The sequence below is a fragment of the Suricata suricatta genome, chromosome 17, assembly GCF_006229205.1.
Source record: "Suricata suricatta isolate VVHF042 chromosome 17, meerkat_22Aug2017_6uvM2_HiC, whole genome shotgun sequence".
In the NCBI taxonomy this organism is placed as follows: Eukaryota; Metazoa; Chordata; class Mammalia; order Carnivora; family Herpestidae; genus Suricata; species Suricata suricatta.
The window spans coordinates 37,098,799-37,116,410 of NC_043716.1; the positions used below are offsets into that span (position 1 = coordinate 37,098,799).

Sequence of the window (17,612 nt, forward strand, 5' to 3'; positions counted from 1 at the left end):
GGAAGTTCAAACATTGATTAAGAGACCTGATGGTTGAGGCACTGGGTAGCTCGGATGGTTATGTGTTCGACTTTGGCTCAGGTCATGATCTTACAGTTTGTGAGATCGAGCCCCTCATCAGGCTCCACGCTGATAGTGCTTGGGAGTCTTTCTCTCTCTCCCTCTCTCTGTCCCCTACCCCAGTAATTGCACACGCTCACTCTCACTCTCTCTCTCTCTCTCTCTCCTGCGTGCTCTCACTCTCAGTATAAATAAATAAACTTAAAAAAGATTTCATCGTTAAGTGTTTAAAACTGCAGCACAAGGCAAGACCTTGGTTCTGCTACTTGGGTAAGTTACTTAACCTCTTCAAGGTCAGATTCATCTTCTTTAAAAGGGGAAATGTTTCTAGTACCTTCCTCATGGGTTTATTGAAAGGAATACACTCAAAAATGTATGGAGAGAGCTCAGCACAACCTCTGGAGCCAGCTGAGCCCTCCGGAGATTCTTTGGGGGAGGGCAAAGGGGCACATTTTGCGAATGAATCTCCTGCCCTCCACGGTTCTAAACCCACCCCTCTGTTCCACAGAGCTGGCCGTACACCTGGTCTCAATCGCTGCTTGGTGGCCAACTGCCTAGCCTGAGGTGGACGGGGGACCAGAGGCAGGATGTGAACAGATCAATGGGTGAAGTCCCTGCCAGCTGTGGCCACCAGGGGGCACCCCGGCCCCAGAGATGGCCTCACCCAGGCCGACACACCCACTCCTCATCCAAAGAAGTCTGTTTCTTGGCCTGAGGTAAGGTAAACTGGGATAGAAAGTGACAGCCTTGGGTGTGGTCGGTCAGACTGCCCTAGGCAGGCCCTGTCCTGTGGGAAACCCTCAGGCCTGAGGCAGAGGTCCAGGCTGTAACTGTGGGTCTTACTCTCCTATCCATGACCTTGGGCAGGGCACTTACTTCCCTGTCTGGCCCCGGTTCACTGGGTCAGAACAGACTGCAGGACTTGCATGGTTCTAGGATTTGAGGCTGGGGCAGCTACTTCTTTCTCACCCACAGGCCTCCTCCAGCGCCGGGCAGCACACACTCTGGCAGTGAGCCTGGCCAGGGAAGCCGTGTGCCACAGACGCCCCTAACTCCACTAACTCCAAAGCGCTGGAACACCATTGGAGGGAGGCCTAGTGCGGAAGGAGGAGGAAGGGCAAGGTCAGGTGAACCAAGAGACTCAGAGCCTCAAGCGTCTTGCTTCATTTGGGACAGACATCCGGTTTCCTCTGGTTTCTGCCAGGATTCCGGGGGCTTAAATGAATGAGTCATGGAGGGGGATTGGGGGGTTCCCAGCTAACCAGTTTGTGACAGGAGCCTGGGATGTTGCCCATCGAAGTGTGGGGTGGAGTCAGGGGGCAAGACCCCAGTGTCCTGATCTCAGGCCCCTGGCCCATCACGAGGGGACTCAGGAAGGTAGCCTCCTGGGAGTTTGGGGGGGTAGAACTTGCTTTTCCCCCCCCTCTCAGAATTTGAGGCCTAGGGAGCAGGTGGCTTGAGAATCCCAAGGGAGAGTGCCAGGGGGCTGCTCCAGCAGATCCAGGGGAGGGAGGAGGGGCTGCCTGGAGGCTGGCCTCTTCCCCAGTCAGTCTGACCAGTCTCCAGCCTCCAGGGCTTTATCAGTGGCTCAGCCTTTGTTCAGCGGTTCTGATCAAATACCCTGGGGCACTTGGGCCTGGGTGGGGCTAAGGAAGGGGAGGAAGAGAGTTTGAGGGGGACTGGACGTCAAAGAAGGATCAGAGATTCCACAATTTCACAAAACTTTCGCAAACAGCGTTTTGTCCCAGCCCCCCCTGCATTGTCCTGAACACCAAATTTGCATAAAGTTATTACTAAGCCTTAGTCGTAGCATCAGGTAATTTCCTCCCAGGCCTCCGCGGGCTTATGTATAAAGGCCCTCTGGAGCTGATCCCTGCCAGAACCCAGAGCCTGCACACCCACCCAGACCTCCTGCTAAGCCTGCCGCCCAGAGCCCCATGAAGCTGACTGGTGAGTGTCTCAGCCCCAGGGAGGGAGAATGGAGTAGCAGTGGGGATGGGTGGCCCTGGACAGGGACCCCGGCCGGAGTGGACAGCATGTCTCCTGAGCCCCTATCTGCTCTCAGCCCTGCAGCTGCTGCTGTGGCATAGCGCACTCTGGATGGTGCAAGAAGCCAACCCCTTGGGCCCGGCCAGCTCCCTGCCCCAGAGCTTCTTGCTCAAGTGCTTAGAGCAAGTGAGGAAGGTCCAGGCTGACGGCGCGGCGCTGCAGGAGAGGCTGGTGAGTAAGAGGCCAGGAGGGGACACAGATGCTGGCGAGGGGAGGTGGAGGAGAGACCGGAGGGGAGAGCTGCACGGAGGGAGGGGCAAGACCTGGGGAGGGGGTGGAAGTGGTAGGAAGACATCATCAGGGACAGGACACGGGAGAGGAGAGGCCCTTGGGGGGAACAGGAAGAAAATTAGGGAGCCTTGGAGCCGCGGAAGCCTGGCTGGGAATGGGGGGCAGGGAGAGAACATCTCAGGGACGGTGCTCTCGAAGCGGCTGGCCTGGATCACAGTGGAGGGCAGAATGGGGCTGAGCAGCCTGGCAGGATGGGGAAGGAGGGGAGGACCTTGGAGAAACAGGGAGGACTCGGACTCAGGAAGCAGAATCGGCCTGGCTGTATCAGGACCCCCTCACTTAGCATCCTTCCTGTCCTCAGTGCACCACCCACAAGCTGTGCCACCCTGAGGAGCTGATGCTGCTTGGGCACGCTCTGGGCATCCCCCAGCCCTCCCTGAGCAGCTGCTCCAGCCAGGCCCTGCAGCTGGTAAGTTTCTGGATGGGGGGAGGGTGATGACGGGAGGGAAGGGTGGTCTGGAAGTCCCCCTGGATCTCCAGACTCCAATCTGGGGCCCTGAAAGGAGCAGCACCTTCTAATGCCCTACTCTGTCCCCCAGACAGGCTGCCTGCATCAACTCCACAGCGGCCTCTTCCTCTACCAAGGCCTCCTGAAGGCCCTGGCAGGGATATCCCCCGAGTTAGCCCCCACCCTGGACGTGCTGCAGCTGGACGTCACCGACTTTGCTATCAACATCTGGCAGCAGGTGAGAGCCTCGCTGGGGGAGCCAAGTGTTCGGGGCCTGGCCTGAGCTGGTCCCCAAAGATTGGGCTGAAAGCCTGGGCATCCGTGTTCTTTAGGAACGGGATGGGAGCATTCTCCGGGCGTGTGTGTAAGGAGCTCCCATTTCACTGCAGGCTCCTTTCGCCGCAGCCCTTCCCTGCTCTCTAGATGAGGGCGGGAGCCGGGCCACTGGACCTTGCAACTGACCTGGGTTAATGGCTCCACCATTAACTGTGTGAGCTTCCACAGCCCTTCATCAGCCTTTTGCATTTCCTCATCTAATAATGTGCATTTAGCAGGGCCTGCCTGGTTGCTGATCTCCCGTTTCCCCCCACAGATGGAAGACTTGGGGATGGCCCCTGCAGTGCAGCCCACCCAGGCCACCATGCCAACCTTCACCTCGGCCTTCCAGCGCCGGGCAGGAGGTACCCTGGTGGCCTCCAATCTGCGGAGCTTCCTGGAGGTGGCACACCGTGCTCTGCGCCACTTTGCCAAGCCCTGAGTGAAACCCTCCCAATGAGTGTATTTATCTTTATTTAATATTTATGCTTATTTAAACCTAATATTTAAAGACAAGAAAGAGCAGAAAGGAGCTCTGGACTCTTGGGTCCTTCCTGCCACCTCTGAGTTTCATTCTCCTGCTTGTAGCAGGGAGAAAATCTCCTGTCCTCCTGTCCCCTGGACTGGGAGGTGGATAGGTAAATACCACGTATTGATTTCTATGACTGCTCCCTGGCCTGGCTCTGTGGTGGGCACTGGGAAGAGCCCCAGTGAACCCCTTACCCCAAGAGTACCCACCTTGAGGCCCTTGGAAGCATCAGGAAGTCTCCCAAGTGGGAGACAAGACAACCCTGTTTAATATTTAAACAGCAGTGTTCCCCTACTGGGTCCTTCCTTACTCTGGCCTCTCGGAAGTGGCTTGCAAATGCCAGGGGGGCTGGGCCAGCCTTCTCCCGTCCCCTTCCCTATAGGCAATAAGCCCACAGAGGCGCCAGAGCTGGGAGGCTTGACCCTGGGGTCCCACGAATTTGCTGGGAAATCTATAGTTTTTAAGATGTTTTCAGGAATATTTTGACTTCCAGTATGGGGAGCCCAGGCATCGCTGACATTTCTCACCTTTCTGGATGCCCTGTAGCGACAGTGACAGGCTCCTATGCCTGCCCCACCCTCACCAGGGTCAGGATTCGAACTCCTCAAGGGCCAGGCAGAGGGTCCTGTACCGGCCTTGCTGGAGGGGGACTGGGAGTGTGGGGGGCGAAGGTGCAGGGGCTATGATGGAGAGAAACATTCAACTCTTCACCCTCTACCTCTGCCCCCGCTTTCTGTAGTCAAACTGTGATAATAAAGCGTTTTGTTTGTCTCCAGTAAACGTTCTTCCTCCTTCTTGGGTCCAGCTGGTGCCCAGCCAGGGGTTGGGTGGGGACGGTGGGGAGTTGAATGGTGGGTGAGGCCAGAGGGAGGGAAAGAGGAGGTGCAGGGAGGAAGGGAGCCGTCCTCTAGCTCTTCCACATTCATGCCTTTAGCATGGATTTCTCTTGTACCTGCTCTGTGCAGGCACTGGGCCAAGTGCTAGGGACACAGCAAGTGGGCAAGGCACGTATGGCCCCTGGCCCCGAGGAGCCACAGCCCAGTGGGAAGACAGAAGGCAGATGGGCAACCATACTGGGAGAGGCGAACATGAGGTTGGGGAGTCTTAATGATCCAGATGTAGACAGACAGTGGCCCAAAGGAAGGATCTGATGTTTGCACAGAGCTGGTCACTTTACCATCTTCCATGAACTCCAGCCCAGCCACACTCACAGATGCCCACAAAGATAGAATAAGTGCCTTTTACAGATTAGGATCTGAATTCAAGGTGAAAACTTGGGTCAGAACTCAAAATTCCCAGCCCTGTACTTCTCTCCCTCAAGCTCTGCCTCTGATCTGGCCAGAGGCAACCTCAGGCCACCACTTCCCTGCTGGTCTCAGCCTCAGGGGCTGGTGAGCTCACAGAGCAGGTGGATAGGTGTGTGTGTGTATGTGTGTGAGGGAGAGAGGGGGAGAGATGCGGAGACCGGAGGGCCGCTTCACCCCACAGGTCGGTGGCAATCCTCTTTGCGTCCTCAGCTGAAGGTGCACAGATGGGTCCAGGGTGCCTCCACCAGGCCCAGGAAAGCCCAGACAGCCAACCAGTCCCCAGGCCCCTGTCTCAAGGCTTCCCCTTGGCTCCTCAAGCACCTTTCACGTCCCTTCCCCAACTGGCTCCTTAGGAAGGATGGGGGCGTCTGGGTGGCTCAGTTGGTTACATGTCCGGCTTTGGCTCAGGTTATGATGTCACGGTCCGTGAGTTCGAGCCCCATGTCTCGAACTGTTCTGTGCTGTCAGCAGAGCCTGCTTCAGATCCTCTGTCCCCCTCTCTCTGCCCCTTCCCCACTTGCGTGCACACACGTACGCACTGTGTCAAAAAATAAACATTAAAAAAAAAAGAAAGGAAAGAAGGTCTGGCTGAGTGGGGCCCAACCCCCAGCTGCGTGGCTCAGAGCCCTCCCTCCCTGCTTGGTCCTGAAGAAATCTGGGCTTGCAAGGGTGAAACAGATCCTGCCCCTCACCTCCCAGTCCTCTTTTGGAAAGCACAGATCAAACTTGGGGCCAGTCAGACTCCGGGTGGGGCTGGGCCTGGTGGGAGAGAGTCAGGAGGACAGGACAGTGGGGCCTTTAGCCAAAACCTCTCCCTTTTCAGAGTTAAGTCTGACTTTGGGGCGTGGGGGCAGGCGGCGGGCGCGTGTTCACTCCTTATCAGCCGGTGCACGTCTGAGGAAGGGCAGGCCTGTCCCTGCTGAGTGGACAAACACAAGAACCAAGCCCAGCCCTCCTCAGTCACAGGACTGAGCCTCTGCCTGGGCCACAGTATACGGGGTTCCAAGGGGAAGATGTTCCCTGCCCTGGTGGGACAAACAGCGACACCACTTGGAGTCACACAGGGACCCACAAATGTCTTTATTTACAAATGCGCTGAGGCAAACTTCCCTCATGTGTTACAAAAATATATGTATATACACACTCTGCCCCTGTAAAGCTCCTCAGAGGTACATCTAGTGTTGGAAGACAGGGGGAGGCTGGCAGGGCAGGGGTGTGGGGTGTGGAGGGCCCTGGGCTAGGTGCCAAGCTGCTCACATTCTTCAGGTACTGACAGGGGGAGAGGAAATTATGAAAGAAACTGGGAGACTTCTTAGAGGTCAGATGTCAGGAGTAGGGGAATGATCTGGAAATGACAAAGGGCTCTGACATCACGTGGATATGAGCAATGATGTCTCATCTTTCCTCACTGTTCCTCTCTGAGGCGCCTGGGGCTGCGGGCCCCCCAACTGACCCCTGCGGCCACTCCGAGCCTCTCAGAGCGCAGCAATGGCCTTGGCGGCCACCTGACGGCCCAGGGACAGGCTGAGGTCCGTGATGGCCAGAACCACCTTGGGGCTGGACATGGCTGACACCTTCACCAGTTCTGATACCTGCCACAGACAGACAAACGGCCGCTCGCCGGGGCTACCTGGTGGTGGCCCCAATGTCCTGGGGGAAAGGAGGCCCCTCCCGCTCTGACGGCCACCACTAAACCCCAGGTTCCCACCAAGCCTTGCTGCCCCATCTGCGCTCCAAGGTGGGAACCCCTGCAGGGGCGGCACTCACGGTGGTGAAGGGCATGAACTGCAGGATGCTGCCTCGGCTGCCCTGCTCCAGGCAGTCCACGCACTCCTCCATGAACCACTGCACGAACTGCGTGTGCGGCCCGGCGGTCCGCGAGCCCAGGATGGAGGAAATGAGCAGGAACAGGTTGGCTGTGTGGGATGGGGGGAGAGGGAGCACTCCATGAGGAGGGGCTGCGGGAAGTTAGGCTGGGAGGTGGTGGGAGCACCAGAAAGCAAAAGGAGGGGAGCCTGGGTGGCTCAGTCCGTTAAGCATCTGACTTTGGCTCAGGTCACGATCTCATGGTTTGTGGGTTCGAGCCCCACGTCAGGCTCTGTGCTGACAGCTCAGAGCCTGCAGCCTGCTTTGGATTCTGTGCCTCCCTCTCTCTCTCTCTCTGCCCCTCCCCTGATCATACTGTCTCTCTCTGTCTCTCAAAAATAAATAAAAATGTTAAAAAAAATTTTTTTAAGAAAGCAAAAGAAGTATTCAGAATGCCCCCCAAATGGGGGTGTCCAAAAGAGGAAATGTGAAAGGAAAACGAGTGAAGAGGGACTAAATGGGAGGCTGGGGGTGACAGGAGACCCGGCCACCGGGGAGATGGGGAAAGGAGGTAGGGCAATGTAGCAGGAGTGCAGGGCCCCCTCCAACTGCGGCCTGATGGGAGGACTCACCCAGAACTCGGTTCAGAGGGTCCCTCATGTTAACCGTGTGCAGCTGGGAGGCGGACAGGGAGCTGCTCATGGATCGGTCAGCTGTGGGCCAAGCAGACAAGCGCCTGAGGAAAAGGCCTCCTACATTCAAAACCCCCCTTCCCAGGGGACACCCTCACCCATCATGCAAGGAGGGCCTGCCCGGGGAAGGTCCTGGATGCAGAGCCACAGAGGGGCCTGCATGCAGACATCCCAGAGGGAGAGGAAAGAGTACATTTGGTGAGCACCGCCAGGCGCCCATCTCCGGCCTGCATGTGGGTCTGGCCACTTCACCCTCACAACCGCCTTTTACAAAGAAGCCAAGATGCAGATCCACAGAGTAACTAGCCAAAGGTCACAGGGTTTATAGGTGGCGGCCTCAGATCTTTCCTCTGCTCAAGTGCCTAGCTGGTGCCTTAATCTCTAAGAGGCCTTAGAGAAATTTCTAGACTCCAGAGAAATCTCTGGAAACAGATAAAATGAAGGGTCACAGAAGAAGCCCTCGAAAAAGGTAATGGCATCTAAGGGACCTGGAGGGGAAGGGCAGGAAGAGTGGGGATCAGCCCCGTGTCCCAGCCCAGACCTCAGGGGCTGTCTCAGAGGAAGGAAGGCCAGAGCGGGTGAGTCAATGGCACAGACTGTGCCTGCGGCAGCGAACTCACTGCGGTGAGTAAAGCACGGGGGACAGTGGTGTGCCCGGGGCTGGGCTGGATCTGGGCAGAAGAGCGTCAGTCCTCCGGAAGAGGTCCCCAGCACCCCCTGGGCTCTCAGCAGGTAGAGAACGGAGCGCAGGGGGGAGTGGAATGGGACAAACTCCCCACACTCGCGCTCTGACCCGCAAAGATGCCGGCGGCCAGGGACCACAGTGAGCAGCTTTCCCCAGCAGGGCGGGGGGAGTTCCCAGGAAAGGAGCAGCCCACCCACGCCGTCCGCATGCTCACTGGGACTCGAAAGGATGTTGGCGTCTTCCTCATTGGAGCTCAGCAGTCGCATCAGCTTTGACGGCTGCATGTCATCCAAGGGGAAGAGACTGATATAATCCTGGAGGGTGGGAGAGTCACTATTACACCCCTGGGTCCCCAAATGTCCTGTTAGCAGGAGACAGAGCTGCAGCTCATGTAGAAGTGAGGAAGAGTCGGCTCCCCACAGGCCTCAGCCGGCATTTCCAGTAAGGCCAGCTTCCCTTACCCTCCTGCAACCCTAGTGAGAGACCCCCTCACACAGTCACCCCTGCAGATGCGTGGCCAACAGAGCCCTGAGGCAGCCACCCAGGGAAGGGGTCTCTTAACCACAGGAGGCTCAGTAAATGTCCGCTGAGCACCTGAATGAGGGCCCCCTACCTCGATGTCTTCACGGTGTCTCTTCTTCTGACGGGAGGATGCCTGTCCCTTATGGGAGGAAAAGGAGCTCAGGGCACACCAGACAGCTAGCCTAGCAAAGGGTTCCAGGGAAAGAAGGTGAAGTCAGAGGTCCCCAGAGAGGGTTTCTGTGCTGGTGCTGATGAAGCCCCAGCCGACCAGGCGTCCCCACAGCCCAGCCTCCCTGGACGGCCCTAGGCCAGGGACACCCAGCACCATGCTATGGGGACTCGAGGCTCTCAGATAACCCTACTTGGCAAGTGCAGTGCCAGGGGGGTCCATGAGGCTGTGCCACTTGGAGGAATCGGTGAGCAGGCCAGGCAGGATGTGGCCCAGCAGGACCAGGGTCACCTGCTGCATGTCCAGACAGAAGATGGAGTAGAGCAGCTCCACCGCCCGCAGCGTGTGCTCCTTCCGCGTCTCCTTCAACAGCTCCTAGAGGGGCGGGGGAGGGAGATTTAGGAGCTGAGGGTCTCCAAACTCGGGGTACCCTGGGAGGGCCCACAGAGGAAGCCCCAGGTACCGCTCCATCCCTCACTATGCGTCAGCCTCTGGCCACAGCTCCCTGAGGAGGGGGCGCCTCTTAGAGCCCAGGAGCCCCGAGGCCAGGACCTGCCTTTGTTTTCCGAGGAATCTTCTCATAGCATTTAAGAGCCCTCTCAGAGAAGCCCGGCAGACAGGGCTGGGTGTTGGGAAATGAGGGGACAGGCCTGACTTTGGTCCTACCAGGTATTTTCTCAGAGGTGCCCCTGAGTCTGACACCTGCTCCCCCAGCCTAGGTCTGGGTGGGGGTCTGGCCCACAGCCACTGCGCCCCAAGTACCTTAATCAGGTTGTTGCAGAACCAGTAGACACCTCCCATGTGCAGCAGGGTGTCAAAGATGTGGATGGAGCGGCTGTCCACCCACCCCTTCTCCAGCACCTTGGCAAATATGTCCGTCAGCACCTCCTTGATGGGTCGCTTGGGGGGCAGCAGGTTCCAGTAGGGCATTGTGTCCACGCCCGTGGATGGGAACTTGATCTGGGTGGCCGTCTGCTGCAGCACGTCAGCACACATGTGCTCCAGGATCGAGCTCATGATCACCACCCTGGGGGGCAGGGGGAGACCTGAGTGAGGTTCAGGTTCGGGCAATACCAGGTTCAAGAGAGGAGCAAACATCCAGGCCAGACTTTTCCCAGGACTTGAGTTACGGAAATATTCCTGGGGAATGAACCCCATTCTGTGCTGAGGGAGGGGACAAGAGGAAGTCACAAAGCCCTGGCAGACCTGCCCCTGCCCGTCCCGCTCCTGGCAGGCCTCTCACCTGATGGGCCCAAGCCCGTGTGCGGAGGGGGTGCTCTCCTCCCCCAGGTTATTCCAATGATTTCGTCCTATTTTCTCTTTTCATTGTGTCCAACTTCCCCCATCCCCCAGACCCGGGCCCTGCCAATCCCTGGACATAAATAAATATGATCACTTCCCTCTGGGCTGAGTGCTGGGGGGGTCCCCGCCCGGCCTTGGCCTCCTCCCAAAGTAAACTGTTACTTCCAGGACAGGGGCCCAGGACTGCCCCACAAGATTCTTCCCGGCCTTTGCTGGGCAAACAGAAGCGTGTATCCAGGAATTTTCTCATACACACTCTTCAACCGTGAATGCAGCCCTGCGTCTGAGCGCTAACTTTTCCTGGAATGCTGGGCAGCTCTGGGAAAGCTGCTAGGACTTTGGGGCCCACTTTTTTCCCTCCTGCATGATGCACCCACAGATTTCCCGCTATTCCTCACCCAGACAGGAGGTGGGGTGCTCGGTGTGGATTGTATCAGAGCACACCCTGCATTACTTGCAGGAGGAAGGATGTGAGGAACAAAGGAATAGAAGAGGAGGTGAGGAAAAAGGGAGGGAAAAGGGAGAGATCTCACAGACTCTCGCTAATCAAATTTTGGCTCAATGTTTCCACCTCTCCCTTCGAGGAGCATCCCAATGACCACCTGGCGAGCCGTCTCTCCTAGCAGACCGGTTGTACGCGCCCATCCCATAGCAGCACCATTCACAAACGCCAAGAGGCGGAAGCTACCCAAGGGTCCATCAAGTGGCGAATGGATAAACAAAATGTGGCACATATGTACAGTGGAATATTATTCTGAAGGAAATTCTGACATGTGCTATGACACGGATGAACCTTGGGAACACTGTGCTAAGTGAAATAAGCCAGGCACAGGAAGGCAGATAGTGTATGACTCCACTTACATGAGGTACCTAAAGCAGTCAAATGCACAGAAACAAAGTAGGATGGTGATTACCAGAAGCTGGGCGAGGGGGAAAGGGTGAGTTGTTACATAAAAGGTACAAAGTCTCAGATTTACAAGATGAAAGGTTCTAGAGATCAGTTTCCCAACCACGTGAATACTTAACACTGCTCAACTATACACTTAAAAATAGTTAAGATAAATTTTTTATGTTATGCTTTTACCACAATTATATTTAAAAAAAGGTTTTCGGGGGCGCCTGGGTGGTTCAGTCGGTTAAGCGTCCGGCTTCAGCTCAGGTCGTGATCTCACGGTTCATGGATCCGAGCCCCATGTCAGGCTCTGTGCTGACAGCTAGCTCAGAGCCTGGACCCTGCTTCGGATTCTGTGTTTCCCTCTCTCTCTGACCCTCCCCTGCTCATGCTACCTCTCTCTGTCTCTCAAAAATAAAATTTTAAAAAACATTAAAAAAAAAAAAGGTTTTTGGATGGGGGAATGGACCAACACCACTGAACTCAAGAGAGCTGAAGTCGCCAGGGAGGTTCTCCAAGCCTCCGAGAAGCCAAGGCAGGACAATGTCAAAAAGACAGCCAGGCCGGGGGATGACGAGGGTGGGCGGGCCGATGCTCTGCAGATGGGCTCACGGCTCCTAGATAGTGACAGAGCTAAGATAACCACTCCGTTCTTCTGACGAGCTAGTTCTCCAGAACTTGAGCTCTTTGAATACAGGAATCACAGCTATGTGGGGTCTGTATTTCGGGGACACAGCAGGTGCTGGATTAGAAACATTCCAGGCTCAGAGAGGCACACTAAGTCTTGCTGAGTCCGTGGCTGGACATATAGATGAGAATGGGAGTGAGTGAACAGCATGTTTTGGGAAGGTAAGAGAAGAGGGGGTATTGGTTCTGGAGGTGCTGGCTTCTCACGACAGGCCTACAGAGTTCCAGAAGGGCGGGGACGGGTTACTGACCTCTCATTGTAGAACTGCAGGGTGTTCTCACTATACAGCGGCCCTGCCAGCTGGCGGATCATCTGCAGCGACTTCTCACGCTCATCCAGCCCCAGCATCCGCACGTGGGCCACCAGCCAAGCCACGGCACACACGGCCAGACTGCACACCTTCCCCTTGATATTATCTGTGATTTTCTGGGGGAGGGGAAAGGGTGACTGAGGCCAGTGTCTCCCCGTCCCTTACCGTCACTTTCCCCAGTCTCCGTGCGCAGCTAAGTGCAGCAAGTGGAGTCCTGGGCCACATCCCAGATCTCTCTTCACCACAAATATGCTTTTCCCAAAGTTACCTGGGTAGGAGGGAGTGGCTAAGCCTATAATTACAAGGAAGATTAACATCCAAACACGAGTTCCTGGATTAAGGGTCTTCTTGTGCTTATAAAATATAACAAGCTACCAAAGACTGGCTCTGTGTCTCAGGGAGGAGAGAAGCTGCTGGAAAGGTGGGGCTACCTGGATGGACTCGAAGGCCAGGACCCCGTTCTCCCAGGCATTGAGGATCTCCAAGATGGCTGCTGAGATGCTGAGACAGGCTTCGTGCCACTTCATCTGCCTGCAGGGGGTGGGGTGGAAGGAAAATCACCATGGGGGAGTGTGGGGTGGGCTGAGGGAGAGGGTCTTAGCCTGCCCCCGCCACCACCCTTGGACCGGGCACCCGGCCACTGACACCAGCTTCATCTCTGAAGAGTTGTTGAGCAAGGCCACCAAGGATTCCACTTTGGTGGAGTCAGGCCAGAAGCAGGGGTGGTCAGGGTTCAGGATTTTGCCCTCCTCAGGCATGCACGTCTGCATCCATGTCTCAAAGAAGGGCACCTGTGCCCCTGAGCTCGACTCGGACAGAATCACCTGGGAATGGGAGGAAGCATCAGCAGCCAGTGCCCCACGCCTCAGTTTCCTGCCCCACTGCTTCTACTTCCCAGCCTGAAGAACTAAAGATGAATTGGTCTAAGGAGAAAGACAGGGGAGCTATGCTGCCACCTAGTGGTGGGTGTGGATGTGGCCCTGAAGGATTACGGATGTGACCAAGGGGACATCTGTTGACCCGCCGGGGGTGGGGGCACCAGAGTTCTGCAACCAGCAGAACCAATTGACTTGAGAGACCAGTGGGAAAAGGGGGAACCCGAGCTATTGGTCGTTTCCTTCCCCTTTTCCCCCACCCACTTGGTGCCCTGAACCCGGACTGCTTTCCTCTCACTCACCTCTGAACCATAGGTCTGGGCCACGTGACACAACATGAGGAAGGAGATGTCAAAGAGCAAGGCGCGCACTGAGGCTGCTTTGGCTATGAAGAAGGAGAAGGCTGACCCCACCGCCTAGGGCAGGGCCCAAAGCCCTTGTCGGGATGGGGAGTGATCAGGATTTGCCTCAAGGAAGGTCAGTGACCAAATGGCTCCTTCAAAGCTCTGAGGCTCAGAATCCTTTTCCTGAGTTTTGATTGGAACATCATCCCTTCCTTGGAATCAAAGACTCCTGATACCCTCCTTCTCCTCAGTACCCAACCAAGTCGTAACCAAGGGGGAGCAAGAGACACGCAGGTGGCTTTGGAAGAATCCTTTTCCCAGCACTCCCCTTTTTCAAGGCTCCCCAAAAGCTCCAGTCCATCATTGTTCAAGGGAGAACACAGCCTTCCCAGGATGAGCAACGGGCCCTCTGCCCTCCCCTGTTCTCGGCCTCCACCGCCCCTCCTGCAGTGCAGGGTCTGGGGGTGCACAGAGCTGACTTACCGAGTTCTTCGTTGCCATGTGTCGTGAACTCATTCAAACTGTGGGAGGAATGGAGGAAGGCTGCACCAAGCAGGGCAAAGGGTCAGGGGGCTACACCTGTCCCGAAAGGCAGTCACTAGAGTCTGAATTAGGGATTACGCTTAAAAAGAACATTATCACTACACAAAAAAGAACTCTTCCTATCTGTTTTTAAAAGATTTCCGGGCGCCTGGGTGGCTCAGTTAGTTAAGCCTCCGACTTCGGCTCAGGTCAGATCTCACGTTTGTGGGTTCAAGCCCCGCGTCAGGCTCTGTGCTGACAGCTAGCTCAGAGCCTGGAGCCTGTTTCAGATTCTGTGTCTCCCTCTCTCTCTGACCCTCCCCCTCACATGCTCTGTCTCTTCTGTATCAAAAATAAATAAAGCATTAAAAAAAATTTAAAAAAAGAGAGAATAGGGAGTAGAAAGAAGAATGGAATTCCAAGAAGATAATAGTGGATTTAGGGGCTCCATTCAGTTAAGCATTTGCCTTAAATAAATAAATAAATAAATAAAATTTAAAAAAATAAATAAAAGATTTCCAAGGTGGAGCATCTGACTGGCTCAGTCAGAAGAGCATCTGACTCTTGTGAGTCAAGCCCCACATCGAGTGTAGAGATTACTTAAAAATAAAAATCTTGGGGCACCTGGGTGGCTCCGTCGGTTAAGCATCCAATTTCGGCTCAGGTAATGATCTCATGGTTTGTGAGTCGGAACCCTGTGTCAGTCTCTGTGCTGACAGCTCAGAGCCTGGAGCCTGCTTCAGACCTGCTTCGGATCCTGTATCTCCCCTCTCTCTACCCCTCCCCAGCTTGTGCTCTGTGTCTCTGTCTCTCTCAAAAATAAATAAACATTAAAAAATATAATCAAACAAAAAATGTCTTAAAAAAAAGATTTCCAAGGCCCAGATAAAGGCACACTAGATGGAACCAAGTTCTATATATCAAATTCCAGGTCAACCAAAAAAGTCAACAGGGTTTGAGAGCCCCCCCCTTTTTTTTGTATAGTTTACTGTCAAGTTGGTTTCCGTACAACACCCAGTGCTCTTCCCCACAAGTGCCCTCCTCCATGTGCACCACCCCCTTCCTCTTTCCCCCTCCCCCTTCAGCCCTCAGGTTTTTTTCAGTATTCAAGAGTTTCTCATGATTTGCCTCCCTCCCTCTCCTTTACTCTTTGTTTGCCCTTCCCCTCCCTATGGTCCTCTGTTAAGTTTCTCCTGTTAGACCTATGAGTGAAAACATATGGTATCTGTCCTTCTCTGCCTGACTTATTTCGCTTAGCATGACACCCTCTAGGTCCATCCACTTTGCCACGAATGGACAGATTTCATTCTCATTGCCATGTAGTATTCCACTGTATAGATAAACCACATCTTCTTGATCCATTCATCAGTTGATGGACATTTAGGCTCCTTCTGTGATTTGAGAGCCTCTTCTTAATAGCTGGTGGTCCCTGAATCCCTCCACGCCTGCCACTCGATGCCTTTCATCCCATCAACATGCTCAGCTGCACAAAAAAGAGCACCTCGCATCCAGAGACCTGGGCCTTCCCCCAGTGCCTCCAGCAGGGATGGCCTGCCTCACCCTGGGCATCTCCAGGGAGACCCAGACCCCAGTGCCTTGCCCCTATTCTGCCACATCCCCCTCAGATATGCCTCCCCAACCCCAGCCAGGGGCTCAGCCTTCCTTACTTGATGAATTTCCGGGCAAAGGACTTAAGCTTCCCAGTGGCAGCAGCAGCAGCCAGCAGCAGATCCAGACTCTTCCCAGACAGCATGTGGCCCAGAACTCCTAGCAGCCCCTCCGGGGACTTGGAGTGGTCTGCATCCATCGTCTGGGGATACGACAGGAAATCAAGTCCTGAAGAACACTGAAGGTCCCCCAGATACAGCCTAACCACAGTCTCCCTCCTGTAGGTCTCCATTAAATGAGATACTAAAACCTGTAATTCCATCTACATCTTTCTGACTCTGATCTGGAAAACCATTCCCCAAATTTCCTTGCTCTCTAGCCCACCCCTCTCAACTAAACTGTGATGGGGGCAGGGGAGCCAGTGAGGTCACTGCTGTGAGACTTCCCACTGCTTCTGCAGGAGCAGGTGAAAGCACCCACCATGGTGCCTGGCTTACAAGTAACGCTCACCAAAGGGTAGTTTTCGATGGCAGCTTCCCCGCATTCCCCCTCTCTCTACCTCCAAAGTAAGCACGTATAAAAGCCAGAAGACAAAGAGTTCTACGGCCTCTGTTTATTTATTTGGAAGTAGAAGCAAAACTGGAAAAAAGGAAGACAGATCCTGGAAGCAAGGAAGGGGCACACTCACCTTGAGGATATTTGTGACAGTGGGCTCTGCCCGAAGGATCAGCCCAGGATTAGGCTGAATGTTGGCATTTTCTCCGGATTTCAGCTGGGGCGCGTGCTCCCGGTCTGCTGCGCTGTGGCCGTAAGCAGGTGGAGACAGGAAAGAAACAGAGGTGAGTTCCTGACTTACAGAAGCAGAGGCCCAGAGAAGGTGGGGAGCACAGGAGAACCTTTGGGCCTAGGGTGAACTTTATGAAAGCAAAGCCACTACCGAGACTGCTTCAACTTGTCACTGATCATTACTTCGATTTTGGTTTTTGTTTTTAACATTTATTTATTTTTGAAAGACAGAAAGACAAGAAAGAGCAGGGGAGGGGCAGAGAGAGAGAGGGAGACACAGAATCCGAAGCAGGCTCCAGGCTCTGAGCTGTCAGCACAGAGCCTGATATGGGGCTCAAACTCATGAACCGCGAGATTATGACGTGAGCCGAAGTCGGCTGCTTAACTGACTGAGCCACCCAGGCGCCCCACGTTACCTCAATTTTGAAAGCTCACTTGAGATTAAAGGAAGATTTAGGATTTTTACTTTGCTCGCAAAGGAGGGTGGGTATTCAAGCGCAGCACCTAAGGGTGCAGAAACCAGCAGCTGCTGTTCCTGGGAGCCCGAGGCCTGGCCCCACACACCTGCAACCCGAACTCTAGACAGGAGGGGAAAGGCACTGGGCAGTCCAGACTGGACGTGAGAGGAGGAGGGCGAGGAGCCCACGGGCCAGCCCGAGGGCGCTCACACTTACCGCTTGGCCATGAGGTTGGTCACGCTGGCTTCAGACAGAAGCCCCTGCTTGCTACATTCTTGGAGTAGGAATTTTGTACAGTCACAGCTGTGAGGAGAAAAGGCGATGACAGGCCTGGGAGCAGGGCAGGGGTTTCTGAGGGGTGGGAACAATGGGCCCCCGCCTGCTGTCCTCCCTCCTTCAGGACAAAGGATGTTTCGAGCGCCTGAGGGATGCTAGAGGGGTGCAGGCACTCGGCAGCTACGGGCTGCTGCCTCCTGCCTCGGGGAGCGAACCAGGAGACAGTCCCCCGAGAGGAGCCGGGTAAGAGCCCCGGACACGCGCCGCCGGAGCAGGGCTGAGCTGGGGAGCTCGTACTTGCAGCGCTGGTCGGCTTTGTCCAGCAAGGGTGTGAGCTTCAGCAGGAACTCAAAAGCACAATTGACATCCTCGGTGAAGTCCTACAAAGGGCCAGAAGGTGCCACCTGGCTTCTAGGTCCTCCACTATACCCACAGCCTGGGATGCAGACTTAAAAGGACACCCCACTAGAAATAAACACCAACAAGTTAGCTGCACCCACCACGGGCCTCCAGTGACGTGACAGAAAGGCGTGTAGGGCACCACGGCCTCCCACCGGCCCCAGCACCTTGGGCCACCTGCCTCTTGTGTGGCCAGGCCGCCTTGTGGGGGGATAGGTGTGCGCGCTGGGATGCAGGCAGATGCTCAGGTGCCCGCACACTTCCAGCCTTCCCCCGGAG

The 17,612-nt window shown here is 55.4% G+C and overlaps 2 protein-coding genes and 1 non-coding gene across 6 annotated transcripts in view; 1 reads left to right on the forward strand and 2 right to left on the reverse strand.

The window, feature by feature from the left end:
- The first annotated feature begins 499 nt into the window (after positions 1-499).
- On the forward strand, positions 500-4,472 carry CSF3 (colony stimulating factor 3). Its single transcript, XM_029927945.1, has 6 exons — positions 500-776; positions 1,892-2,010; positions 2,126-2,280; positions 2,702-2,809; positions 2,940-3,086; positions 3,441-4,472. Exons 2-6 carry the CDS (start codon positions 1,998-2,000, stop codon positions 3,603-3,605), a joined length of 588 nt encoding a protein of 195 aa, XP_029783805.1. The 5' UTR covers positions 500-776; positions 1,892-1,997; the 3' UTR covers positions 3,606-4,472.
- Positions 4,473-6,049: 1,577 nt separating this feature from the next.
- Positions 6,050-17,612, reverse strand: part of MED24 (mediator complex subunit 24) — a 36,099-nt gene continuing 24,536 nt past the window's right edge. For all 4 annotated transcript variants that reach the window (XM_029929088.1, XM_029929090.1, XM_029929087.1 and 1 more), the window contains 16 exons: positions 17,232-17,314; positions 16,875-16,961; positions 16,103-16,214; positions 15,474-15,616; positions 13,768-13,805; positions 13,243-13,325; positions 12,711-12,889; positions 12,497-12,596; positions 12,006-12,181; positions 9,636-9,900; positions 9,067-9,248; positions 8,796-8,886; positions 8,397-8,496; positions 7,438-7,518; positions 6,767-6,915; positions 6,050-6,591 (listed from right to left, as the gene is read on the reverse strand). In XM_029929088.1, the coding sequence (XP_029784948.1) occupies positions 6,475-6,591; positions 6,767-6,915; positions 7,438-7,518; positions 8,397-8,496; positions 8,796-8,886; positions 9,067-9,248; positions 9,636-9,900; positions 12,006-12,181; positions 12,497-12,596; positions 12,711-12,889; positions 13,243-13,325; positions 13,768-13,805; positions 15,474-15,616; positions 16,103-16,214; positions 16,875-16,961; positions 17,232-17,314 (1,986 nt within the window). In that variant the 3' untranslated portion in view covers positions 6,050-6,474. The remainder of the gene's footprint in view (positions 6,592-6,766; positions 6,916-7,437; positions 7,519-8,396; positions 8,497-8,795; positions 8,887-9,066; positions 9,249-9,635; positions 9,901-12,005; positions 12,182-12,496; positions 12,597-12,710; positions 12,890-13,242; positions 13,326-13,767; positions 13,806-15,473; positions 15,617-16,102; positions 16,215-16,874; positions 16,962-17,231; positions 17,315-17,612) is intronic.
- LOC115283131 lies at positions 13,403-13,506 on the reverse strand. The gene has a single exon (XR_003904939.1). It is a non-coding gene; the product is annotated as a small nucleolar RNA SNORD124 (small nucleolar RNA).

Excerpts from the sequence above, each read along its gene's own strand:
- CSF3 (XM_029927945.1), top strand. Across the intron at positions 2,810-2,939 it reads CCAGCCAGGCCCTGCAGCTG|ACAGGCTGCCTGCATCAACT; the intron begins GTAAGTTTCTGG and ends TCTGTCCCCCAG. Across the intron at positions 3,087-3,440 it reads CTATCAACATCTGGCAGCAG|ATGGAAGACTTGGGGATGGC; the intron begins GTGAGAGCCTCG and ends TTCCCCCCACAG.